We start from the raw sequence: 23257 nt of genomic DNA, 5'->3' as shown, positions 1-23257 counted from the left end.
GTACATGTAGCTCTGAGGAAATCGTTGCACAGTGTGCAAAATCACCAGCGCTTAAAAAAATCAGCAAGCAGCTGATAAAGTGAACAAGCCCTAAGGGCTGATTAACACTCAGATTGCAATTTGCAGCTCAAAATTTCGGCAAATTCCCTCCCCCCCCCCTTATTTCTCTGAATAAGTATCTCACTACAACACTACAATGGTGGCTGAAATGCTGCATGCAATGCATTTGTGATTCATGAAAATCGCAAACACTGCAGTGTGAATGGTCCCATAGGGACATATTATTAAAGCGATTTGAATTGTTAAAATAATTTGCTGATCGCTGCGCTGAATCACTTCTGAAAAGCTCCCCGGTGTGAACTAGGCCTAAATTACATGTGGATTGTTGGGAGGAATTGGGCTTGAAAGACATTTTGATGGCATTTTCATTTCATGGCAGTGTTTTTGGGCAGAATAGTGCCTGAGCCCACTCCCATGGATTAGAAGCAGTCACGCTCCGTGCGTTAGGATGCTTCACACAGAACTTGTGGAAGTGTTTTCCTTTTCTTCTTTGAGCAATCAATTTACTAGATGTTCGAAGTAATGATGGGTGCTACTAGTAGCTAGGAGTACATCGCTACTCGTAATTGAAATTTAAATTGGTGCTGCCCGCCTTAGAGGGGGGGGGGGGGCTGGGGGTTGAAGTGGATCCGAGATAAACTTTTACTCCTTGCATAATTGTGTTCCTTTCATATAGTTTATAGGGCATTCCTTAAGCCAAATCCTTTTTTGTTTTAATACTCTAATTCCCTATAAACTAAACAAGCCTCACCCACAGCTCCTTTTGTGCCTTGGCACTGTAGCGAGGGCTTATGGGAGCTCAGTCTGGTCAGGAGGAGGAGGAGAAGAAGAAGGATACTAGCCAGAGATTTCAGAGGCAGAAGGGAGGAGGGGAGGGGACTGAATTTTCACACAGGCAAGCTGATAGCATCTCCAGCCCTCAGCCTGTGACAATGGGCTCTATTCTCAAAGACTTCCCGCATGCGGTAAAGTACATGCGGGAAGTTTGCACCCAAAATACCGGCAAGTTGGGATTCTCAAAATGTTCCGCATGTTTTTTCCGCATGCGGAAAAAGTGTGATAAAAGTGCGGGATTCATGCGGTAAAATTTCCGCAAAAGTCGGTATTTTCCGCAATAAAAGATCAATTCTCAAAGATGTTCAGGCGCATCTTTTCTTCGTTAATTACCGAATTTTTATCACCTACAAGAAGTAGGTGATATATTCCGCATCCCATTGACTTTAATGAAGTGTGGAGGCTTAAGGGCTGTGCTTGGTGGACTTTAACTTTTTTTTTTTAAACACTTTTTCATGCGACCTTTTTACCGCATGATTCCCGCATGAATAATGCCTGTTTCCGCATCTTTTTTCCCGCATGCGGCAAACATGCGGAAAATGTTAGTGAATGCTAAAAAAATGCGGAGTTTACCGCTGGCGGGAATTTACCGGTAAAATTTTGCGGTACTTTTGGCTCTTTGAGAATAGAGCCCAATGTGACAAACAGAACATGGCTGCCCTCATTGTATCACAGGAATAAATAATCAAATAAACTTTTGAAGCTGTTTGCAGCTAGATATGCTGTGTAAACTATCTAAACTTTAGATAAGATATATAGATAAGTTACTTGTTATAGTTAGTTTTTCATCTCGGATCCACTTTAACTTGCCTATGCCGCCACCTAAAGCTGATGCGTTCCACTCACAGTCCACGTAACACTATTACTTCCTCCTTCCGGCTAGGTTCAAATATGACATAGCATGAAAATCTGGTGTTTTCCGCAGGCGCGTTTGCGTTAGTGTAATGCGTTTTTGGTGAGTTTGTGTTTTGCATTTTTTTTCCCGTAGATGCATTTTTCAAGCGTTTTCCGTGCGTTCAATTGCGTTTGCGGTTCATAAATACAAAACGCTTATGCGTTTTGTAGGTGTTTTTGTTTACATACATGCAAATCAACAGGAAGCAGAAATACGTCAGAGATCTTTAATTTTTAATAAAAAAAACCCATTGAAAACGCAATGCATATGCATTACCATAGACTTTCATTATGTGTGTTTTGGCAGCCAGACTGCATATTATGCAACACTATAAGCGTCTGCAGAGCGCTTACTGTAAATTGCAAGTGCAACACTGGTCCTTCTGCGTCCCATAGACTAACATTGCTGCATAAAACGCAGCTTTCCCGCTCCGCAAACGTTTCTGCCATGTGTGCACTCAGTCTACGGGTTTGAAGGAGGCAGTAGTGGAGTTTTGGGGACCGCAAGTGGAAAGCATTGGCTATAGGTGGCAAAAAAAGTTGCCGCTGCCGAAGTAGCTACGTACTCGTCAGGAGTCGAAGTCGGAGCCATTTTGGGTACCTGGAGTCGAAGTCTAGGTCAGTGGTTTCATAAACTGAGGAGTCGGATACTTTTTATACAAAATCCACAGCCCTGGTAAGTATCAGACTGAGGAGTCGGAGCAATTTAGGCTACCTGGAGTTGGAGTCGGTGGTTTGATAAACTGTCAGAGTTGAAGTCGGATGATTTTTGTACCAGCTCCACAGCCCTGGTACTCGTAGCGACCATCACTAGTTTTAAAAAGTCGGGAGAGGGAAACAGTATGTTTGCACCAGTCTTCTGCTGTCTAGTCCTCGTGCTTGCAGAATGTCAGTCTGTTCATGTTTGTCTTGACATGAAGTTGTTTCTTAGCTCCCTTTCTTGACACAAGGCCCTTATCCAAAAGTTTTTCACTTTGTTGTGCATGCAGATGTACTTACACCAACCTAATGTCAGTACTGAGAAAGCAGTGCACTGGAGGCAACATGATTCTGTTGCTGACTCCTCAGAAGATGGTCCTGGCGATTGCTGGACAGTCTTCCACATCCTCTCACCTTGATGTCTTTAGTGATCTGATAAATGTTTGTTTCAGGTGCAGTAGTCCTAGCAGCAATTTCTTTTTCATGTTAGGCTATTTTCATACAAAACGATGATGACTGCAAGCATGACTTTGAAGTTAACTGAGTTGTCAAAAATTGATGGGATCGGCTCTTCCACGTACGTGCTGGGCCTTCCCTATGTAGAGTATGGATTGGAAGCGTGCCTATAACTATAGCTACCCCTCCTTGCTGCAGCTCCAGTCCTCGCGTCTGCCCTGTAGCTTCGTAACTCGGGGAAGAGCTCCAAGACTTCACTGTGGTCACATGACAGTGAGGCTGCAGCTCAAGCTTTGAGTTACGGGGCTGCAGGGAAGATGTGAGGACCAAGGCTGGACACTGGAGAGGTACAGTAGCTATGGTTACTGGCAGGGTGGTCCATGAGATGCAAATCTGCAGGATAATGCAAATTTTGTATGCAAATAATGCATCTTAAAAATGGGCTGCAGAGGTGAAATTCAACTGTCAAGCAGGATATGTTTGCATACAAAAGTTGCCTAATCCTCAACTCAGAATTATTTGCAAATCATTGTCCATCTCTAGTTAGCAGCACGCTTCCAATGTGCGCTCTACAACTGAGACACTTCCAATGTGTGTGCTACATAGGGGGCTAAGGTTTCACATTTGGTGCTGCTGAACGGTGGGTCTCTGCATTTGACCTATTTTGTTTGGCGGAAAGTTGGGCAGTGAGCGTATCCATGGTGATGTAAGGTAGCTGATCATTTTATGCCAGGGCCAAAAAACCTGTGAAAATGTTTTTTTACGTATGATAAAGTTAACTTTTAATGCCTGTAAAACTCTTTGCAAATACTGTATTTTTCAGAATATAAGACGCAACTAAGTTTAGGGGGAAAAAAAAAGAAATCTGCTAAACTCAGGTGCTTCTCCGGTGCAGGGGTGTCTTATGGATCTTTTAGCCCCACAAAGCTACCTCCCTAAGCTACACTGACCAGCTAACCTACACTAATCCCTGCTGCTCTACCAGCTAACCTACACTACACTAACACAGCACTGTACTGCACTAACCCTTCCATACTGCACCCAATCCTGCACTCCTCTCCCTTGCTGCGGGCCTGTCCATGCTGATGCACTCCTCTTCTCCTCCTGGAGCTGGCGATACAGCGGGACACAGCGGCTGCCTGTCATTATACCACTTTGGGTCCTTTGTACTTGTGCTGTATTTCCACACTGTAAACCCAGCAGCGCACGTACACCAGGGTAGGAAGAGAAACATGTTGACATCCACAGGACTGGAGCGCGGTGGCAGAATGCAGTCCTTCCCTGAGTACTCTGCACTTATTTTTGTTTCAATCATTTTTATTGAATTTTGTAAAGTACAAGTATACAATAACTGCATAAACATGAAGTAACTGCAACAATAGACAGCAAAAATTGTTGTCATTAATAAAACAAGACAATAGTAAGAAGGAATTGTTGAGAAGATAATAGATATATAGAGTATTGGTAGTACAAAAGTGTTATGTTCAGGTACACTAGGTAGCACAGATAAACAGTAATAACACATGACATGACTAGTGTAATTTCATAGGTGAGAAAGCTGATGCAGATATAACTACCACCCAAAAACTCTCGCCCATTCATTAAACCAAAATTTTGGCTGGGCAAGAGCCTATTTCGGTTGATTGTAATTTGTAGCTAACATGACCTGCCTCCCAGCGGAGGTAGGAATAGGCTGCGTGTATGTACCTCTGCACTTCTTTTTACTGTATCATTGGAATATAAGACACGCCTCCACCCCCACCCCACTCGTTTTTGGAAGAAAAAGTGTATCTAATAATCTGAAAAATAAGGTAGTTAATACCAGGGCTGTGGAGTCGGAGTCGTGGAGTCGGGCAATTTTGGGTGCCTGGAGTCGGAGTCGGGAAAAAATGCTCCGACTCCTAATGAATTTGTAACTGTAATTAAAATAGAAAATATGATAAAATGTTCTATTTCTCAGATAATAGTCATTAAAAATAATGTATATATACAGTAATAGCTGTGCTTAGTCCACAAAAATGAAATAAACCAATCAAAATTAGTTACTTGTGCTGCTTCAATAAAGCAGTCCCCGTATTTTTAAGGTCAGATATACATATCTGATTGTGACTGTATATATGATGCGTACACAGGAATCTCTTATATATACTAAATAACATCTATGCTGTAAGAATAAAGCCTGATGTGTAGCTGTGTCACTAATAGAGATGGTCAATGAGATGGAAATAATTCTGCACTGATGCTGATTTATGCAAATGTATGCACTCCCTTTGCTGATGAAATCAAATAATGTGATATGTTATTAAAATTTGGTTTGGTGACTACAAATTAAAGGGTACCTGAGACGGATGAAAAGTAAAGTTTTATACATACCTGGGGCTTCCTCCAGCCCCCTTCAGGCTAATCAGTCCCTCACTGTCCTCCACCACCCGGATCTTCTGCTATGAGTCCTGGTAATTCAGCCAGTCAGCGCAGTCCGGCCGCATGCCACTCCCACAGCCAGGAACATTCTGCACCTGCGCAATAGTGCTGCACAGGTGTAGTATGCTCCTAGCGGTGGAGTGTGTTCATGCGCACTACGCCAGACTGGCTCAAGTACCTGGACTCATAGCAGAAGATCCAGGTGGTGGAGGAGGACAACGAGGGACTGATTATCCTGAAGGCGGTTGGAGGAAGCCCCAGGTATGTATAAAACTTTAATTTCCCAGAACGTCATTTCGGACAGCACCCCTGGATGAGACTTGTCTCCCTCCCCACTGTGGACAGGAAACTGTTAAAAGAAGAATTTGCATAAGCAATAGGCAGCCACATATAAGATACTACACCTGCCACAGTACCTCAGTTTACTTTCCTGTCCCGGACGGGATGCATGGGAGAGGTCTCCAGGAGTGCCATCCATGTCAGGCGGCAGGGGCAGCGTTTTCCAGGGCTCCAAGCAGCACTGTTCAGTGAACAGTCGGAGCCCTGCAGCGTGGAGGAGGCTTCTCCATCGGAGGCAGCAACTTTATGCGCGCAGGTGCGTGCATTGGAGAGAGTTCACTTCCAGTTGAACCGGAGGTAGTCACGCGCTGGCGTCCCGCGTGATCTGAAGTCTGAGCCGGGCGGCAGGGGCTGCGGCGGTGATTAGGAATCGGCATACAGCTGATTCCTTAAGGTAAGAAGCTGATTAAGCATATGCTTAGCCGGCAGGGGCCGCATGCATAATTGGATCAGCTGCATCAAATCAGCAGCACAGGTATAAGTTTGTAGAGTCCATGATGCACTCGGGTTTGTGGCTGGGATCATGGAGGACGCCTCTGGGTCAGCTCCTGCACAATCTGCTGAATCTGCCCAGGATCCCTCTCTGGCAAGTAGATGTGATTATGTTTCTTCTGCTTGGCTGGATGTATGTTATGTATAGAGGGATTTGTCTAATGGCTGGCTATCGTTTATTATGTTTTATACCCCAAAAGACATAAGACTGAGAAGGTTGAAAAGTCTGAAAAATCTTCTACTCAGTCCAGTCAGCATGGATTGGCAACTCTGAATGGAAATTGTGCCAGTATTGTACAGAGAAGGCCCACAGCAATAGGAAATTAAAGATTCTGCTATTGCTTCTACCGCCTCAGCTGCTTCAGATGGGCCTGGGACTAGTACTGCTATGGCTTATCTACCTGTTATAGCTAATCCATCATCTCCTATGTTGTCTGCACCTCTAACTATGCCTCCTGCTTCCAAGAGACATAGGCCTCTATTTATTGAGCATTCCTGCATGCGGTAATGCTCAAAACAGCTGACTTTACCCACCATTTAGTAAAGTGTGCATTCATAAAACCTGTGTCCGCATGAAAATCTATAATTCCTGAGCAGGTGCGGGAAATTAACAACTTGTGCGGAGATTATCACAACACAGGTCACTGAAGGTTAATTCATAAAAATTAAAGCAGGCAAATGTGAGCAGAGAAACCCTGGCTGTTTAGAGAAGGCGATAAGCCAGCCATAACAGGCAAGCTAATGGAGAGACAGACCTCCCAGGCAGCTGCAGTGAGAGCAGAACAAACTGCATCCCAGAATACCCAGGCTGTGTTTTTAACCCCTTGGGTACCTGTTTTCAGATAAATTTCACATTAGAAAGCCTGCATGTGTAACATTCTTGAAGTTCTTCTAAGCTGCAGCAATTAAATAGATTGTTTAAAAGAACTAGACAGATTCAGGGCAAGGAGAGGCAATTTAAACAAAAATGCACATGTAAAGGAATGCTGGGGCTGCCTCCTTTATAGTAACTCTCTCTGCACAGAGAAAATGTATCAAACTAGGAGGAAGATTTGAGTAAAACTGACTAAGGGCCTTTTTTTCATTACTCTGCGAGTTACGATTTGATTCTGATCACGAGGTACGTTAAACCAATGGAAACTGCAGCAGCAATTTCCATTAGTGCAATCTGATTGCGATGCGATTTGGACAAAGCACAATCGTCATCCTCCTGCATTGTATGCAATTGAGCTGTACTATAAGTATAGTAGCGCAATCGCATAGTGGAAATTGAAGTGCGATTGGGATCGCAAATGCGGTTGCGATCGCATTTCATAGTGGAAAAGAGCCCTAACCGCAATGTTTTTTTCCTGAATTAATGAAAGACTTACTAATAGGTATTAAGTCTGAGCAGAAATCTTTGACACCTTTGGATCAAATGTATGAGAGTTTGGCGGATCCTCATTCTCGCCTTATTCCAGTCCATTCTACTCTTAAGATTAGGATTAAGGAGTGGGATAATCTAGGAAAAGTTTTTTTTTTTTGGCCCAGATCATTATCTAAATGTTGTTTTTTCTCCTGAAGATCAGGGTTTTGGGGAACCCCGCCTAAATTAGATTCATATTTTTCAAGGGTATCAAACAAAACTGACCTACTTTTTTGAGGATTTCTGGGAAATTTTGAATGATTTCCCTAAAGTTTGGAATGCTTCCAATTATCTAGTGGACGCTTCAGATGATACGGTTAAACTTATGGCCAGAACTACGGCATTAGTTAATTCAGCCAGAAGAGGTGTATGGGTAAAAACTTGGAATGATGACAATTCTTCAAAATCAAGTTATGTGGTGTACCTTGTGAAGGGGGTCTGCTGTTTGAGTCAGTTAGACAACCCTCTAAACAGAACGGCAGACACACATTAAAAAAAAAAAAAAAAAAAAAAGTATTCCTGTTAAAGGAATTCTATCGATTCACATATTTTCAATTGACACAGGAATTGTTGGGAAGTGTTGCTAAGTACTGGTGTATACATTTTAGTAGCAACCTCTTTGTTTACTGTTATCAAAATGCTTTCAAACTTTACTGACAAAACTGACTCTGAGCCATGAGGAAAGGGGAAATTCCCCTCACACTTGATCAGACAACTCTGTGTAACTGTGTGTGACAGAGAGAACAGCTGCAGCTTCTGTCCTGTTTCGGACTGAAGTGTCTGTAGAGAGCAGAGGAAATGTAACTAATTGTTACAGCTTTTCATACTGTTTTTTGCTTTCAGAGTTTGTTTGATATTTGCTTTCTGTAGTCCGATATGCAACTCTGGCTGTGCATTGAAGTAGACACCCCTTCTGCAATTGATTTGTCCCAATATAGCTAATCCTACCCTCAGTAAATTACAGCTTTTGCCTCTGATATTTAACATGAAAGGTAGGAAAATGTTTACACAGCAACTTAGACATTATTTGTACATTGTCATTTTAGAACACTTGGGTATCGATAGTATTACTTTAAGAAAGGACCTTTTCAAAGTAAACGGTCCTTTCGTCCCTCCTTCTAAGAATAAGTCAGATCCCTAGTCCTCTAAGGGCAGGAGATGGGCTCTCTAGAAGTCACAGAAGCCTAAGGGCCTGTTCAGACTGCACACGTTTCCAGCTGCGTTTTGGAAACGCGTGCAGAAGGCCAACACGCACGACATCAGACAGTGCACAGAGTGCACTGTCTGATGTTCACACTGCATGCGTTCCGGACCTGTGCGGTCCGGGAACGCATGCTGCACGCAGATTTAGCAAAAACGCGCGGCTGTCCCATTCACTTTTCAGTGATGGGATCAGCCACGCAACGCATGCAAACACGGATGGCGTGCGTTCGTACGCGTTGCGTTCCGCATGCGTGGCCGTCCGCGTTTGTAATGTGAACCGGCCCTAAGTCCAACTTCACTTTTACCAAGAAGTCAGATAAGCAATGACGCTAGTATTCCAGTGAGATGGAGAATTGCAAATTTCAAAACATGGCAACTACAGTGCAAAAAATATTGGTTATTTAGGCTTCTTTCACAGTGGGACGTTACGGGCGCAGGTTAGAGCAGCTTGTAACGCAGCCCAGCTCACAGTAATGACAAATCAATGGGCTGTTCACAGTGCCCACGTTGTGTTACACTCTAAAGCTGGACGTTTAAAGAAAGTGCATCATGCTGTGCGTTATACACGGTTTTAGCCGCATTAGACTGTTTGCATATGCTCAATAATGTGTGTTTTTTGTTTTTTCTTGCAGGAGAGGAGGGGAGAGTCCGCTGTTGTGGCCAGCCACATGACTAATTAATATGCACTGCAGTGTTAACTTCCTGGAGCGGCCGCTTATTGGCTGGCAGGACCACGTGATGCGGAGTTTTCCGATCACGTGCTCTCCAGTCTTTTGCCGCATGCGCCGTTTTCGTCCGATAGTATGCGTCAAAAAGTACGCATCACAGACCCATCAGGAGACGCATAACGTGGCTCTAAATAGCATCCAACTTCAAAGCTCACATGCGTTGCGTTGGGGGCACGTTATGTGACCTTAGCGTCGCATCTAACGCAACGTCTTAGTGGGAAAGAGCCCTTAAGGTGTTTTTTTTTTTTTTTGGAGGGATACAGAATAGAGTTCAGCCAGCCTCCTTTTAAGAGCTTTTGCATTACTCCCCGCTTGCAGGACCAAATAAAGTTTTCAGCCCTACAATCGGAAGTCCTTTCCCTGTTTAGAAAAAAAAAAAAAGGGTAATTCGAGAAGTACCGAAATGTCAGAGGACAGGGATTCTATTGCCCTGTGTTTTTTCTAGTAAAGGAGCTACAGGGAAATTATCAGTTCATACTAATTTAAAGAGTCTAAACCAGAAGGTAAAATACAGAAAATTCAGGATGGATTTGATCTATTATTCATCTCTTACAGAAGGACGATTTCCTAGCCTTTCTAGACTGAAAAGATGCGTATCTTCAATTACCGATACATCTGTCTTCTCAATAATACTTAAGGTTTGCCATCCAGATGGAGGAAGAGGTAAGAATGTATCAGTTTAATGCTTTGCCCTTCGGATTATCCTCAGCTCCAGGGTTGTTTATGAAGGTAATGTCTGGGGTTCTGGCTACACTTAGACAGAGAAAGGTTAACATTTTGGGTTACCTTGATTTTCTGTTTTGGGGGACATCTCCCAATTCGGTAAGAGATCAGATTGTTACGACAGTAGTCTTACTACAAGATCTAGGTTGGATCATTAATTGGGAGAAATCTTCCTTAATTAAATCCTACACAGATTACGGTATACATTTGTTTGGGCTATTTCATTAGCATATCAGATACAGGGGGAGCAATTCAATTCTATCATGGCTCATTCCACAAGAGGAATTTCGACTTCTTGGGCAGAGAGGGCAGGGGCCTCTATAGATCAGATTTGCAGAGCTGCGACCTGGTCAAGTCACAATACGTTTGTAAAGCACTATTGCCTTAATGTATCTGTCTCTGCAGGTTTATCCTTCAGAAGGAAAGTTTTGCAAGCTGTGGTCCCACCCTAAGGTTTTAACTCTTGTATATCGTCTCATCCAGGGGTGCTGTCCGAAATGACGTTCTGGGAAAGACCACTTTACTTACGGTAAAGTCTTTTCCAGTAGTCATGAGGACAGCACCCCTGCAACCCGCCCTTATTTGGGTAGGAAAGAGAAATAAGTTTGTGTAAGCATCATTAAATGTCCGTGTCATCTTTTTATTAACTGAGGTACTGTGGCAGGTGTAGTATCTTATATGTGGCTGCCTATTGCTTATGCAAATTCTTCTTTTAACAGTTTCCTGTCCACAGTGGGGAGGGAGACAAGTCTCATCCAGGGGTGCTGTCCTCATGACTACTGGAAAAGACTTTACCGTAAGTAAAGTGGTCTTTCATCCGTCTCAGGTTTACTTTGTTACACAGTAGTACTATACTCTACATATGCACTCCTCACAGAGCTGCAGAGAATCCACTGAGAATGCTGTGCACATTGAACATAGAGGTGTTGTCTGTTTACAATCTCCTCATTCCCCTGCAGAGTACCTGCACATCATTCTTGCATGCACCCACACTTACATTGCCTAGGGCCTGATAGATGTTCTTTGTTCCGGTTTGTACCTTTTACAAGTACTATTACTAAAGACTAGTTTTAGTCTAAAGGGAATAAATATAGTAGTCTACATATCCTTCTCACTTCAGTTGTCTTGTAAAATTCCTAAGCGTTGGCAGTTATGAGACGAATTTCATGTTACATACTTTTAATCAACAAAATTGTAATATGCAAATTAGAGGAGTCGGAGTCGTGGAGTCGGAGTCGGTGGAATCCTAAACTGAGGAGTCTGAGTCGGTGGATTTTTGGACCGACTCCACAGCCCTGGTTAATACGCATCTCGTCACTCTGTACAGTAATCTGAAAACAGTATGATTTGCCACCACAAAAACTGATGCTGCAAATTTTGCAAAAGACAACATTTGTGTCACTGCCAAAACTTTTGGGTGTCACTTTACAAAAGATGACACTCCTCTGTGGAACAGCAAAAGAGGAGAGGACAGATAGAGAGGATAGACAATAAGAGAATACAAATGGGGAGAGAAATAGCAAAATAGAAGAGGATAGACAAATTGAGAGAGGAAATGCGCAGGATGAGAGAAAGAGGAGAGGACTGACAGATCTGAGAAGAGAAAAAGCCGAGGTGGAGAGAGAGAGAGTTGGTGATGAATAGCATAGAAGTCGAAGGCAATAGTGGACTAGAGGCCAGGCAGATGGAGTAGTGTAGAGCAGGGCTTTTCAACCTGTGGTACACGTACCACCAGTTGTACTTCGCTGTTGGCCAGGTGGTACACATAAGGTTTGCCTGCCATTTAATTTCCTGTCTGCGGCTTGTTTTGGTCCCGTCCTGCCTCCACAAAGTTCAGCTCCCCACTCGCTCACTCCTTGCTGTGCTGCCCTGTTGGGTACTTCAGACCTCAGATCAGCAGAGAAGAGACCAGACATCACTGGCCACTTTGTGTATTTGATGTATACGTACCGTCACTGTGCACCATTTGCCTGGCTGTCTCTTCACCGCAGCCGGTTTACCACTGATCTAAGTTTTGAACTATTCCACAGGGCAGCACAGCGAGGAGCAAGCGAGGGGGAGCCGAATTTTGTGGTGAGTCACTGCCCAGCTCTCTGTTGGTGGTGAGACAACCTATATTGCTCTGGATCCTAAGGAGGTTTTTCCCTTGCCTCCTCAGTAGAAGGGATCCAGCGCTGAGACCCCTGAAGAGCTCCTTGTCGATGTGCGCACATGCGCAGAAGCCAAGCCCAATCGGGTCCATTCTACTGCACAGGGACGCTGGTGGTACTTTAACATTTTCAGGTGATAAAAGTGGTACAATTAGTGAAAGGGTTGAAAAGCCCTGGTGTAGAGGACAGGACCTCACACTGGGCAAATGAATAGTGCTGTAGGGGAGGGCTGGTGGATGGGGATTGAGAAAGTAGAGGAAAAGAGGATACAAAGGTACTATGAATAAGAGGAGAGGGCAGGCAGGTGGAGAAAGTAAGAGCAGGGAAGGAGATGACAAATCGGTATAGATCTAGCAGAAGAGAAGACATCATATATGAGAAGAGGAAAAGGAAAGGTTAGGAGGACAGCAGACAGATGTGGAAAAGATTACATCGTCAGGAAATGACAGGCAGATGTGGAAGCAACACTCATAGGATGAGTGGACAGAATGGTGAGGAGAGAAAATGCAGTGGATAAATGAGGAGCACAATAGAAAAGGACTAGAGGACAGAGTAGAGATGGTGGTGGTGGTGGTGGGGAGTTAGCAGAGAAGGAATGGATAGACCTACGAGGTGTGGAAGAGAGTACAAGCACAAGTTGGGTGAGAGGAATAGCCAAGAAAAAATAATCAGACTTATGGAGGGAGGAAGAATAGTAATTAAAATAGTAATAGCAAATACTCCTGACTGCCACTGTTCAGCACTGAACAAGCGGACAGGGTCAGGAGTTCACTGCCTTGCTTGTCACATTGCCTTTCACCTGACTGTGATACTTCCTCCTTCGGGTTCGGACGGAGGAAGTATCAGTCAGGTGAAACGCAAGGTGACACGCAAGGAAGTGAACTCCTCACTCTGTCCAGGAGTATTTTAGTGATCTGAATCAACTATGCCAAATTTAAACACCAACACTAGGGGAGAGGAAGAGCATAGGTAATGACAGGCAGACAGGTAGAAGTATAGCATAACAGGAGAGAACTAACAGACGGGTGTAGGAGTAGCAAAGGAGATTAGGAAAGATGTATATGGGGTGAAATAATGGAGATAAGAAGACAGGTGAAAAGAGGAATTGCACAGGAGAAAAGATTGGATTGAGAGAGCAATAACCAGCAATAAGAAGATCGAGAAAGTGGGAGAGGAAATGCAGTGAAGAGTACAGACAGATTGGGAAAAGAATAGCAGAGAAGAGATTACACATAGACTGTGACTGTGACAGGCATATCAGAGGGAGAGAGGCTCCCCACAGTGCCCAGGTACAAAGCAGTTGCCTGAAAATATCTACTACAGTCAGTTGTGGAAACCATTTTGACTATGTACTTTTTTTTTTTTAAAGCCCAAGAAAGCATTAGCAAAGCATTTTAGCATCTCCTGAACACAATTGTACTTTTGGATAGTGCTATCACTTACATACTCTGTGGTGTCTATTCCATACCAGCTTACTGTCGCCCATCTTTAAGTCACGTGATCAGGAAGGTGCATATTTTGATTGTACTTAGAACAAGGGTCACATGATCAGGCAGTATTCTGATTGTACTTAGAACAAGGGTCACATGATCAGGCAGACACAGGTTCTGATTGTACGTAGAGCAAGGGTCCTGTGATCAGAGCAGGTGCAGGTCCTGATTGTATATAGAACAAGGATCATGTGATCAGAGCAGGTGGAGGTTCTAATTGTACATAGAACAAGAGTCGCATGATCAGGGCAAACGCAGGTCCTGATTGTACATAGATCGCATGTAGAAATAGTCATGTAATCGGGGCAGGTGCGTGCATTGGTTGAATATGGGACTAGGGTCATATTTTCAGTGTGGGTGCAGATTACCTATATAGTTGTCCACAGTAAAAAAAATAAAATTAAAAAAAAAAACCGCGTCCATCATCGAGTTTATTCTCTTGAGCCTTACTACACCTCAATCCAGGGGAAAGAAATGCTACGAGGGCAGAAACTCTGACTGGATCAAGGTATCACTTTCCACAAGCAGTCAATGCTGTGGATGCCCTTAAAAGTAAGGAAAACCTCCCTTTTCCAAACCCAAAGTATAGAATTTTCATTAACTACTTCTTAAGATATTCCACAACTTAACCACTCTTACCGTGAATGCACTCTGACTGTACATAGAACCAGGGCTGTGGAGTCGGTCCAAAAATCCACCGACTCCGACTCCTCAGTTTAGGATTCCACCGACTCCGACTCCACGACTTCGACTCCTCTAATTTGCATATTACAATTTTGTTGATTAAAAGTATGTAACATGAAATTCGTCTCTTAACTGCCAACGCTTAGGAATTTTACAAGACAACTGAAGTAAGAAGGATATCTAGACTACTATATTTATTCCCTTTAGACTAAAACTAGTCCTTGGTAAGAGTACTTGTAAAAGGTACAAACCGGAACAAAGAACATCTATCAGGCCCTAGGCAATGTTAGTGTGGGTACATGTAAGAATGATGTGCAGGTACTCTGCAGGGGAATGAGGAGATTGTAAACAGACAACACCTCTGTGTTCAATGTGCACAGCATTCTCAGTGGATTCCCTGCAGCTCTGTGGGGAGTGCATATGTAGAGTATAGTACTACTGTGTAACAAAGTAAACCTGAGACAGATGAAATTAAAGTTTTATACATACCTGGGGCTTCCTCCAGCCGCCTTCAGGATAATCAGTCCCTCGTTGTCCTCCTCCACCACCTGGATCTTCTGCTATGAGCCCAGGTACTTGAGCCAGTCGGGCGTAGTGCGCATGCACACACTCCGCCGCCAGGAGCATACTACACCTGTGCAGCACTATTGCGCAGGTGCAGAATGTTCCTGGCTGTGGGAGCGGCATGTGGCCGGACAGCGCTGACTGGCTGAATTACCAGGACTCATAGCAGAAGATCCGGGTGGTGGAGGACAGTGAGGGACTGATTAGCCTGAAGGGGGCTGGAGGAAGCCCCAGGTATGTATAAAACTTTACTTTTCATCCGTCTCAGTTACCCTTTAATTTGTAGTCACCAAACCAAATTTTAATAACATATCAAATTATTTGATTTCATCAGCAAAGGGAGTGCATACATTTGCATAAATCAGCATCAATGCAGAATAATTTCCATCTCGTTGACCATCTCTATTAGTGACACAGCTACACATCAGGCTTTATTCTTACAGCATAGATGTTATTTAGTATATATAAGAGATTCCTGTGTACACATCACATATACAGTCACAATCAGATCTGTATATCTGACCTTAAAAATACGGGGACTGCTTTATTGAAGCAGCACAAGTAACTAATTTTGATTGGTTTATTTCATTTTTGTGGACTAAGCACAGCTATTACTGTATATATACTGTATATATACATTATTTTTAATGACTATTATCTGAGAAATAGAACATTTTATCATATTTTCTATTTTAATTACAGTTACAAATTCATTAGGAGTCGGAGTCGGTGCATTTTTTCCCGACTCCGACTCCAGGCACCCAAAATTGCCCGACTCCACGACTCCGACTCCACAGCCCTGCATAGAACTAGGTCATGTTATTAGGGAGACACAAGCTGTGCATGAATCTAGCACTAGGATCATGTCAGCAAGACCCTAAATTCGCTGATTGTACATACTGAGCTCACAGAAGGCGCACTTTGGTTGTCCTTAGAACTAGGGTCATGTAATCGGTGTAGGTTGTACTTGCATATAGCATGAGCATTTATTTGTGAAGGGGCAGTCTCTGGTTGTATATACAACTAAGGTCCTATATAGAGATGGTCAGACAGTCCACATTACATGGAAATTGTATGGAACTTGGATTCAGCAGGAAGTACAGGGTTTTTTTCATTGGCCCAGTTCCAAACTATATAATTTGATGCAGTCTGGAATTTATTAGCATCGTATTGACCATCTTTTCTTCTGTAATGGGTGCAGTTTCTAATTTTACATACGGAGCTTTGTTCACGTGCTCAGATTGGGAGCAAACTCTGGATGTACATAGATCAAATTTTATCCCAATCAGTAGCTGATACCCTCTTTCCCATGAGAAAACTTTACCTTTTCTCAAATAGATCAGAGGAGGGGTCTGTATGGATGATATTGTGGTGAAACCCCACCCACCGTGTGATGTCATGCCCAAGGTCCTCACTTTTTTTTTTTCGCTGAACCTTGTTGCACTGTGGGAAATATCAGCTGTTGCCAACTGCCAAGCAACCCGTATCTCCCTGCATATGTATATCTATTAAAAAAAAAAGAAAAAAAAAACTTTTAGCCTATCACAATGTTAGTGGGTGTGGTTATAAATAATGGCAGTTGGTGCTGTCTAGTAGTTTTTTCATGTCTGGCAGTAGTAAAGATGATTATGTGGTGGCTCATTGTGGATCAAGCAATATGAACAAATTATATGGTGAATATCAATCATTTCCTGATCTCTCTTCTATTTTGTATATCTCTCACTTTGCAATGTATGGATTTATTTTTTCCACTTTTCGCTAAGTTCCTCTTTAAGTCATGTGATCCAGTTATGATTAAAGTGCCCACCAATGATGCAGTCTTGATTGTACAAACTTACCAAATCTTTGTAGTAGGAGTGAGTGAATATACTTTGGATAGATACTTGAGATGGTCTCTCGTATTACATAGAAGGGGTAAGATTGTGCCATTAATGGGAACCTTAAAGGGCTTCCGAGGCCAAATTTACAAAAAAAATTTTTTTTAAAAAAAGCTAGATACCTGCATCACTTTGGAAGACATGGAGGACGCCACCCGTGCCATTCTGCCGGGTCCCCGCCGCTCAATAGCCCCCCCCCCCGAAAGGCTCCCGACTGCACGGCCCTTGTCGGGCTCTCCTGCCTGCACAAAGATGGCCACCGGAGCTGACTGCGACTGCGCAGCTCTAGGGCCAACCCCCCGATCCACACTACAGGCTGTTTCCTGTAGCATGGATCAGGGGGTTGGCCCTAGGGCTGCGCAGCCGAACTCGCGGCTATGCGGACTGCGCAGCCGCAGCTAGCTCCGGCGGCCATCTTTGTGCAGGCAGGAGAGCCCGTCCCGGGCTGTGCGGTCAGGAGCCTTTCGGGGGGCTATTGAGCGGAGGGGACCCGGCAGAACGGCACGGAGGGCGCGGACGGCATCCTCCGTGTCTTCCAAAGTGATGCAGGTATCTAACTTTTTTTTTGTAAATTTGGCCTCGGAAGTCCTTTAACCACTTAACTGCAATCTGACTTATTAAAACGTCCTGTTTGAGCCTGTTAACGGCTCCAGGACGTTTTTAATAAGTTGCTCGCTCTCGTCACCGTTTACCGTCAGGTCACTGCGATCTGTGATTGGGGAAGAGGACCGAGCAGTCCTCTACCCAATCGCAATGCCTGGAATGAATGGACATAACCCCAATCAGCATCCACGTCCATTCATAAAACAGGGATCAGTCATAGTATAGTAAAGAGAAAAAAAAGTGGACACTTCCTATAAACCGGGAGAGTGTTCAAAGTGGAGAGTGTAAAATTACACATACAGGCAAATACTTACACATACACGTATTACATAATAATAAAATAACTTACACTTCCAGATCAGCCCCAGTAATAGGCTTAGTCTCATCAGTCTGGGTCTACTGCGCATGCGCGGGAGGTCCGAGCATGCAGAGAAAACCCAGACTGGACCCGACTGAGCCTATTACCGGGGCTGAACGGCAGACCACAGGAGGACGGCGTGGGACTTGCATAAGTTTATGCTGTAGGAGGGAGCTGCAGGTGAGTATCAAATCTTCTTTATAGGTCAGTTCTGGTACTCTTTAAGGCTCTGGTTGTACGTAGGATAGATTTGATTTGTGATTTGCTTAATGCTAGCCTTTGTGCCTCCATGTCTGTGCAGGTTCTGGTGATCTTCAGCTGCTGCTACTGAGGAGCTGCTTGCTACTGGAGAAGCCATGTTTCGTTTCATGAGGGACACCGAACCACAGGACCCTGCCATGTTCCTGATGTAAGTATGGCTGAGCAGGTGGTTTTCAGGCAACATGTCTGCATGCTGGGCTAATATTTGTGTACTGCAACCATTTATATGATAATGGACTCCTAGCTACCCTCTCTGTGCTGTACAGAGGAGAGACCACTCTGTTCAGAGCTCTTGCCTTGTCTCCTGGTAGTGACTTCACTGCAGAGGTAACACCCCCCCTTTCCAGTACTACTGGTGGTTTTCTCTGGAGGAGAGGTACCTCTAATTCTTATTTTAACTATTAGAAGTTTATATATATTTTTACACTTGGGCGCCTCCATACTTATGTGTATGGTTGCCAGACCACGGACATCGTTCCTACTGTCGCCATTGCACTGGTGACACTCAAATGTATAGAGGGGAGACCGCACTATTCTCAGCCCTTCTACCTCTGACAACACAAGTAACCCCCTCCACTGAAGAGGAGTCCACACTATTCTTAAAGGACACCCGAGGTGAAAATGAAATAATTGTATCTATCCTCCTTCTCCTTAAAATGACTTTTTAAGATATTCCACAGTTTTACAGTACGGTAATTTTATATTTAAATCTACTTTTTAACTTTTTACTGTTCTATTGTTTTTGCTCAATGACACATTCATTGAAGTATGCCAGAGCTAAAATCTATGAGCTATTGAACCTTTTTATCTCTTTCCTAAGCCATTTTCTGCTAGGAAAGTGTTTTATAGTTGTAATTTCTTATCCGTGAGGGGTCACAATGTAGTCTGACCCAGTCCTGACTCAGACAGGAACTGCCACTTACATACCTGATGTTCAACTCTTTCAGGCAGAGAAATAAAAAAAGAACACAGCACAGTTATTTGTGTGCTTGGCACTGTACATACACATGTCTATCTCATCGTGTCACATGTCACCTTGGGTAACCTTTAAGCCCTGCTCTGCCTTCCACCACTACACATTTAATAATAATACTCAATCCATCTGTGCTGTATAGAGGGGAGTCTCTGCTGTTCCGAGCCACTGCTATTTTCCTCCGTACACGAGTGGCTCTGTGCTACTGCACTGGCGGTACTTGTGCCTGTGCAGTTCAGCCACGCTTGTAGCTACCACAAGAACATATTCCACAAGGCTTGTTGAATATGTTCAGAGGCTCCCAGTGCTGCGAGGACAGATAGGGTGGGAGAAAGCCTCTGGGCTACCCAGAGACCCTCCTCTACTGAGATAAGTCTCTATAGTTTTCGTGTTTTTGTCACATGTAAACTGCTGAGACAGACTTGGGTGAGGTCTTTACAAAATTCCTAGTGGATTATTTCTATTAGGTGGGATTCCCATTTTCATTGATGTAGTTGACAGGAATACTTCATGGCCTTAAAGAGACACTGAAGCGAAAAAACAATTATGATGATTTCTATGTGTAGTACAGCTAAGAAATAAAACATTAGGAGCAGAGACAAAAGTCTAATATTGTTTCCAGTACAGGAGGAGTTAAGAAACTTCAGTTGTTATCTATGCAAAAGAGCCATTGAGCTCCACGACTTTCAAAGTGGCAGAGAGCTCTGTCTTCTGAAGCTTATTATCTCAACTGTCAGTCACTGTATAGTTTTTTTTCTTCTGCAGAGGACAGGTCAAAAGTTCACTTGCCTGCTCTGTAAAATCATTTAGAATGCTGAGTAGTGCGTAAACTGCAAATATTAGAGAATGATGCAATGTTATAAAAAAACTATATAACTGAAAATAAAAATATGAGAACATTTTCTTTGCTACTAATGTTCTAGTAATTATCCGTACTACACAACCAATTCATTATATCATAATTTTTTTTTGCTTCAGTGTCTCTTTAAAGCAGGACAGAGGTAATGACACTGTCAAATATCATCAGCCAGACGGGACAGTTCACACGGGCTTCTGGTGGCGGCTTTTTGTACCAATGCCTAAAGCCTTCCTGCAATCGTCATGTTGTTTTGACATCCCCCCCCCCCCACCACCACCACACCCCAACCTCCACTGGTACCGTAGTTTAAAAACACTTCCATTTATTAGTATGGAAGCTGTGCTAGATCCTTCTTAACATTGCTATCGTTGCCCACCGAAAACACCCATATGAACCAGCCCTTGCTGTACTGTTGTCTATTGATGGCCTAGGATATTTTGCAGGCCCTGGCTTTTAGAGCCTCTATGGCTGACTGAAAACATCCAAACTAGTTAATTTCCAGATCTAGGTAGGTATATTAGTTCTGCTACACAATCATTCACCATGCCCATGCGGTCCCACTTCTCACCCTCCTGGGTGACTGTTAAGTTGCTTTTACGCCACAGTTTGGCACCACAGACTTGCCGTTCGACAATACTTTCTCGCCCTCCCAGCGATTTAACACAGAGATCCACTTGCATACTATGGCACCCCCCTTTTGCGGCATGTAGGTACGCAGGCTCGTACCAGCTTTTACCACCATTCGGTCCTGATGGGCACCACACCCCAACTTCTCACGTGGAGACTTCTGAAGTCAATTGTCAGCCACCACGTGGGTATAGCAGGGGACTGCTCCAATCTGCTGATAAAAGGATGGCCAGATCGAAATGTTACCTCCACAGCATAAATGTCCCTTCTATCCTTTACAACATACCATGTGTACTGAAGTGTTCCCAAACCCACTTCCTTCATCATGTTTTACTATAAGAGAAGAACCATCAAAACTGGGCCATGGGGCATGGTCTGACCCCATAAGATACAAGGGCTTCTTATCTCTTGCATGGGAAACCTGTGTGGTTATTGAAAATGACTTTAGTTGTTGTTATGAATGTTGTATACTTTTTCATAAGTTGAATAAAAAAAAATATTGAAAACATACAATCATTCACTGTGAAGGGATGACCTTGTGGTGTTTTTCGGTTTGTCCCCCTCCCTTCCTCAGGGACCCTTTTGCTCTGCACCGGCAGCATATGAGACGCATGTTTTCTGGAGGATTCGGGATGTCTCCATTCCTCAGTCTGACAGACGGGAATGTCCCGGCACTGCCTCGAACAGGAGCACCTCGAGACATGCAGGTGAGGCGACAAAGGGTGCAATATGTGAAGCCTTCTGTAGCAGATTGGATATTGGAACGTTTGCTCCACCCTCTGCCTATTATACTTTGTGTTCATATTTTTATGTCTTAATTTACATAGCTTTTTACTGTATTTTCAGCGTATTGCTTAAAGAAAACCTGAACTAAAATTTTAAAAGTCAAAATAAACATGCACACGTCATACTTACCTCCCATATAGTCTACTCATCAATCTCTTTCTCCTCTCCTGCGTCCCATTTGTCCAATGTGATCAATGGAATTCTCCATCCTTCCATTTTTAAAATGGACATTACCCCATAACAGCTTCCTGGTCAGCACACAGTTAAACTGTAATATCACCCATTTAAGCCATAGGGAAGCATGGGCATTACCTTGCACATCAGTTGTCCTTTCAGTTAGAGCTGAAATATATCAGTTGCTGTCAGTTATAGCAAAATATTGTACAAACTGAAAGGAATAGTTGTTAGAAGAAAATGGTGAGCTTCTGAGAGGAACTGACGGCGAGGTAAGTATGTAAAATTCATTTGCAAGTACATCATGTGTTTATAAAAAACGGGAAAGGCTGGGCAGTGGGTTTTTTTAACTACCCTTGTAGGCTGCCAATGCAACAGCATGCAGCTATACTATGTTAGTATTGACCTACTGCATAGTTACTTTAAACAGGCAAGCTCATGGTGAACCAGAACTCATTGGAGTGTGTGAGGGGCTACAATGGTCCTAAAAGCCCCCTTACTAAAATGCTAAGAAAAACAAAAGTTTGCTTTCTTAAAACACAAAGAATTTGCGATAATTCAGGTTGGAGTGAGCTTGAGATGTCTCCCAGAGCATCACTGCTGAATATATGCAAATTAACTATTGTCACCCTTAGAAGCTAAACACACACCCAGAACCGCTGGAATGCAATGATGTGTCAGCTTGTTAATTTGTACAGAGCCATAATAATCCAACATGCATACAGCCATGCACTGATGAGGATCAAACAATCCGAAACAGTCTGTATGCATGTTGAATTATTATGGCTCTGTACAAATTAGCAATTCTGCTATCAGCATTATCCAGCAGCCAATAATATTGGTAATATTACAGATATTCTACAATAATGTTGTTTCCCGGTCCTGTTGTGTATAATGTGACTTATGTTCCCTCCTTTCCATGCTTCGTCCTCCTGCTACACTACCTGACCCCTTCTGCCTCCAGGCTGGCGCGCTGTCACCCTTCGGTATGATGGGAATGGTAAGTACATCTTGATAATGGATTTAAAGAGACACTGAAGCGAGAATAATTCTCGCTTCAGAGCTCATAGTTAGCAGGGGCTATCCCGTGGCTAAACGGGTCGTAGATTTTGCTGCTCCTAGAGGCAGGACTAACGGCTGCAGCCCTGCCTCTAGTCGCGTCTATCAGCGGCGCATCGCCGCCTCTCCCCCGCCCCTCTCAGCGAAGGAAGACTGAGAGGGGCGGGGGAGAGGCGGAGATACGCGCTAACAGACGCGTGTGGGGCAGGGGTGTGGCGGTTAGCCCTGCCTCAAACAGGAAGTAATCCCCCGCTGCACGGAGGGGATTCGGGGGGTCAGGGACCCTCGTATAGCGGCAGTTTAGCAGGGGCACACATGCCCCTGCTAACTATGAGCTCTGAAGCGAGATTTATTCTTGCTTCAGAGTCTCTTTAACCATTTAGTGGCATCCTAACGCATTAATACGTCATGCTTTACCCTATTAACGGCAACATGACGTATTAATAAGTCGCACGTTCCCGCCGCTGCTACCGCCGTGTGCGCGCCGCTACGGCCGCCGTTTCCGTCAGGGTCCCGTGCTGAGGGATTGGGGAAGAGG

At 43.8% G+C, this 23257-nt stretch overlaps 1 protein-coding gene across 2 annotated transcripts in view; it reads left to right on the top strand.

Annotated features, from left to right (window-relative positions):
• MLF2 (myeloid leukemia factor 2) overlaps nt 1-23257 on the top strand; it is a 49265-nt gene that overhangs the window by 7241 nt on the left and 18767 nt on the right. For both annotated transcript variants that reach the window (XM_068255222.1, XM_068255221.1), the window contains exons 2-4: nt 18282-18389; nt 21275-21407; nt 22625-22660. In XM_068255222.1, the coding sequence (XP_068111323.1) occupies nt 18337-18389; nt 21275-21407; nt 22625-22660 (222 nt within the window). In that variant the 5' untranslated portion in view covers nt 18282-18336. The remainder of the gene's footprint in view (nt 1-18281; nt 18390-21274; nt 21408-22624; nt 22661-23257) is intronic.

The sequence above is a fragment of the Hyperolius riggenbachi genome, chromosome 10 (genome assembly GCF_040937935.1).
Source record: "Hyperolius riggenbachi isolate aHypRig1 chromosome 10, aHypRig1.pri, whole genome shotgun sequence".
NCBI lineage: Eukaryota > Metazoa > Chordata > Amphibia > Anura > Hyperoliidae > Hyperolius > Hyperolius riggenbachi.
Note: the sequence above shows the minus strand (reverse complement) of the source record. Positions and strands in the feature narration are given on the sequence as shown.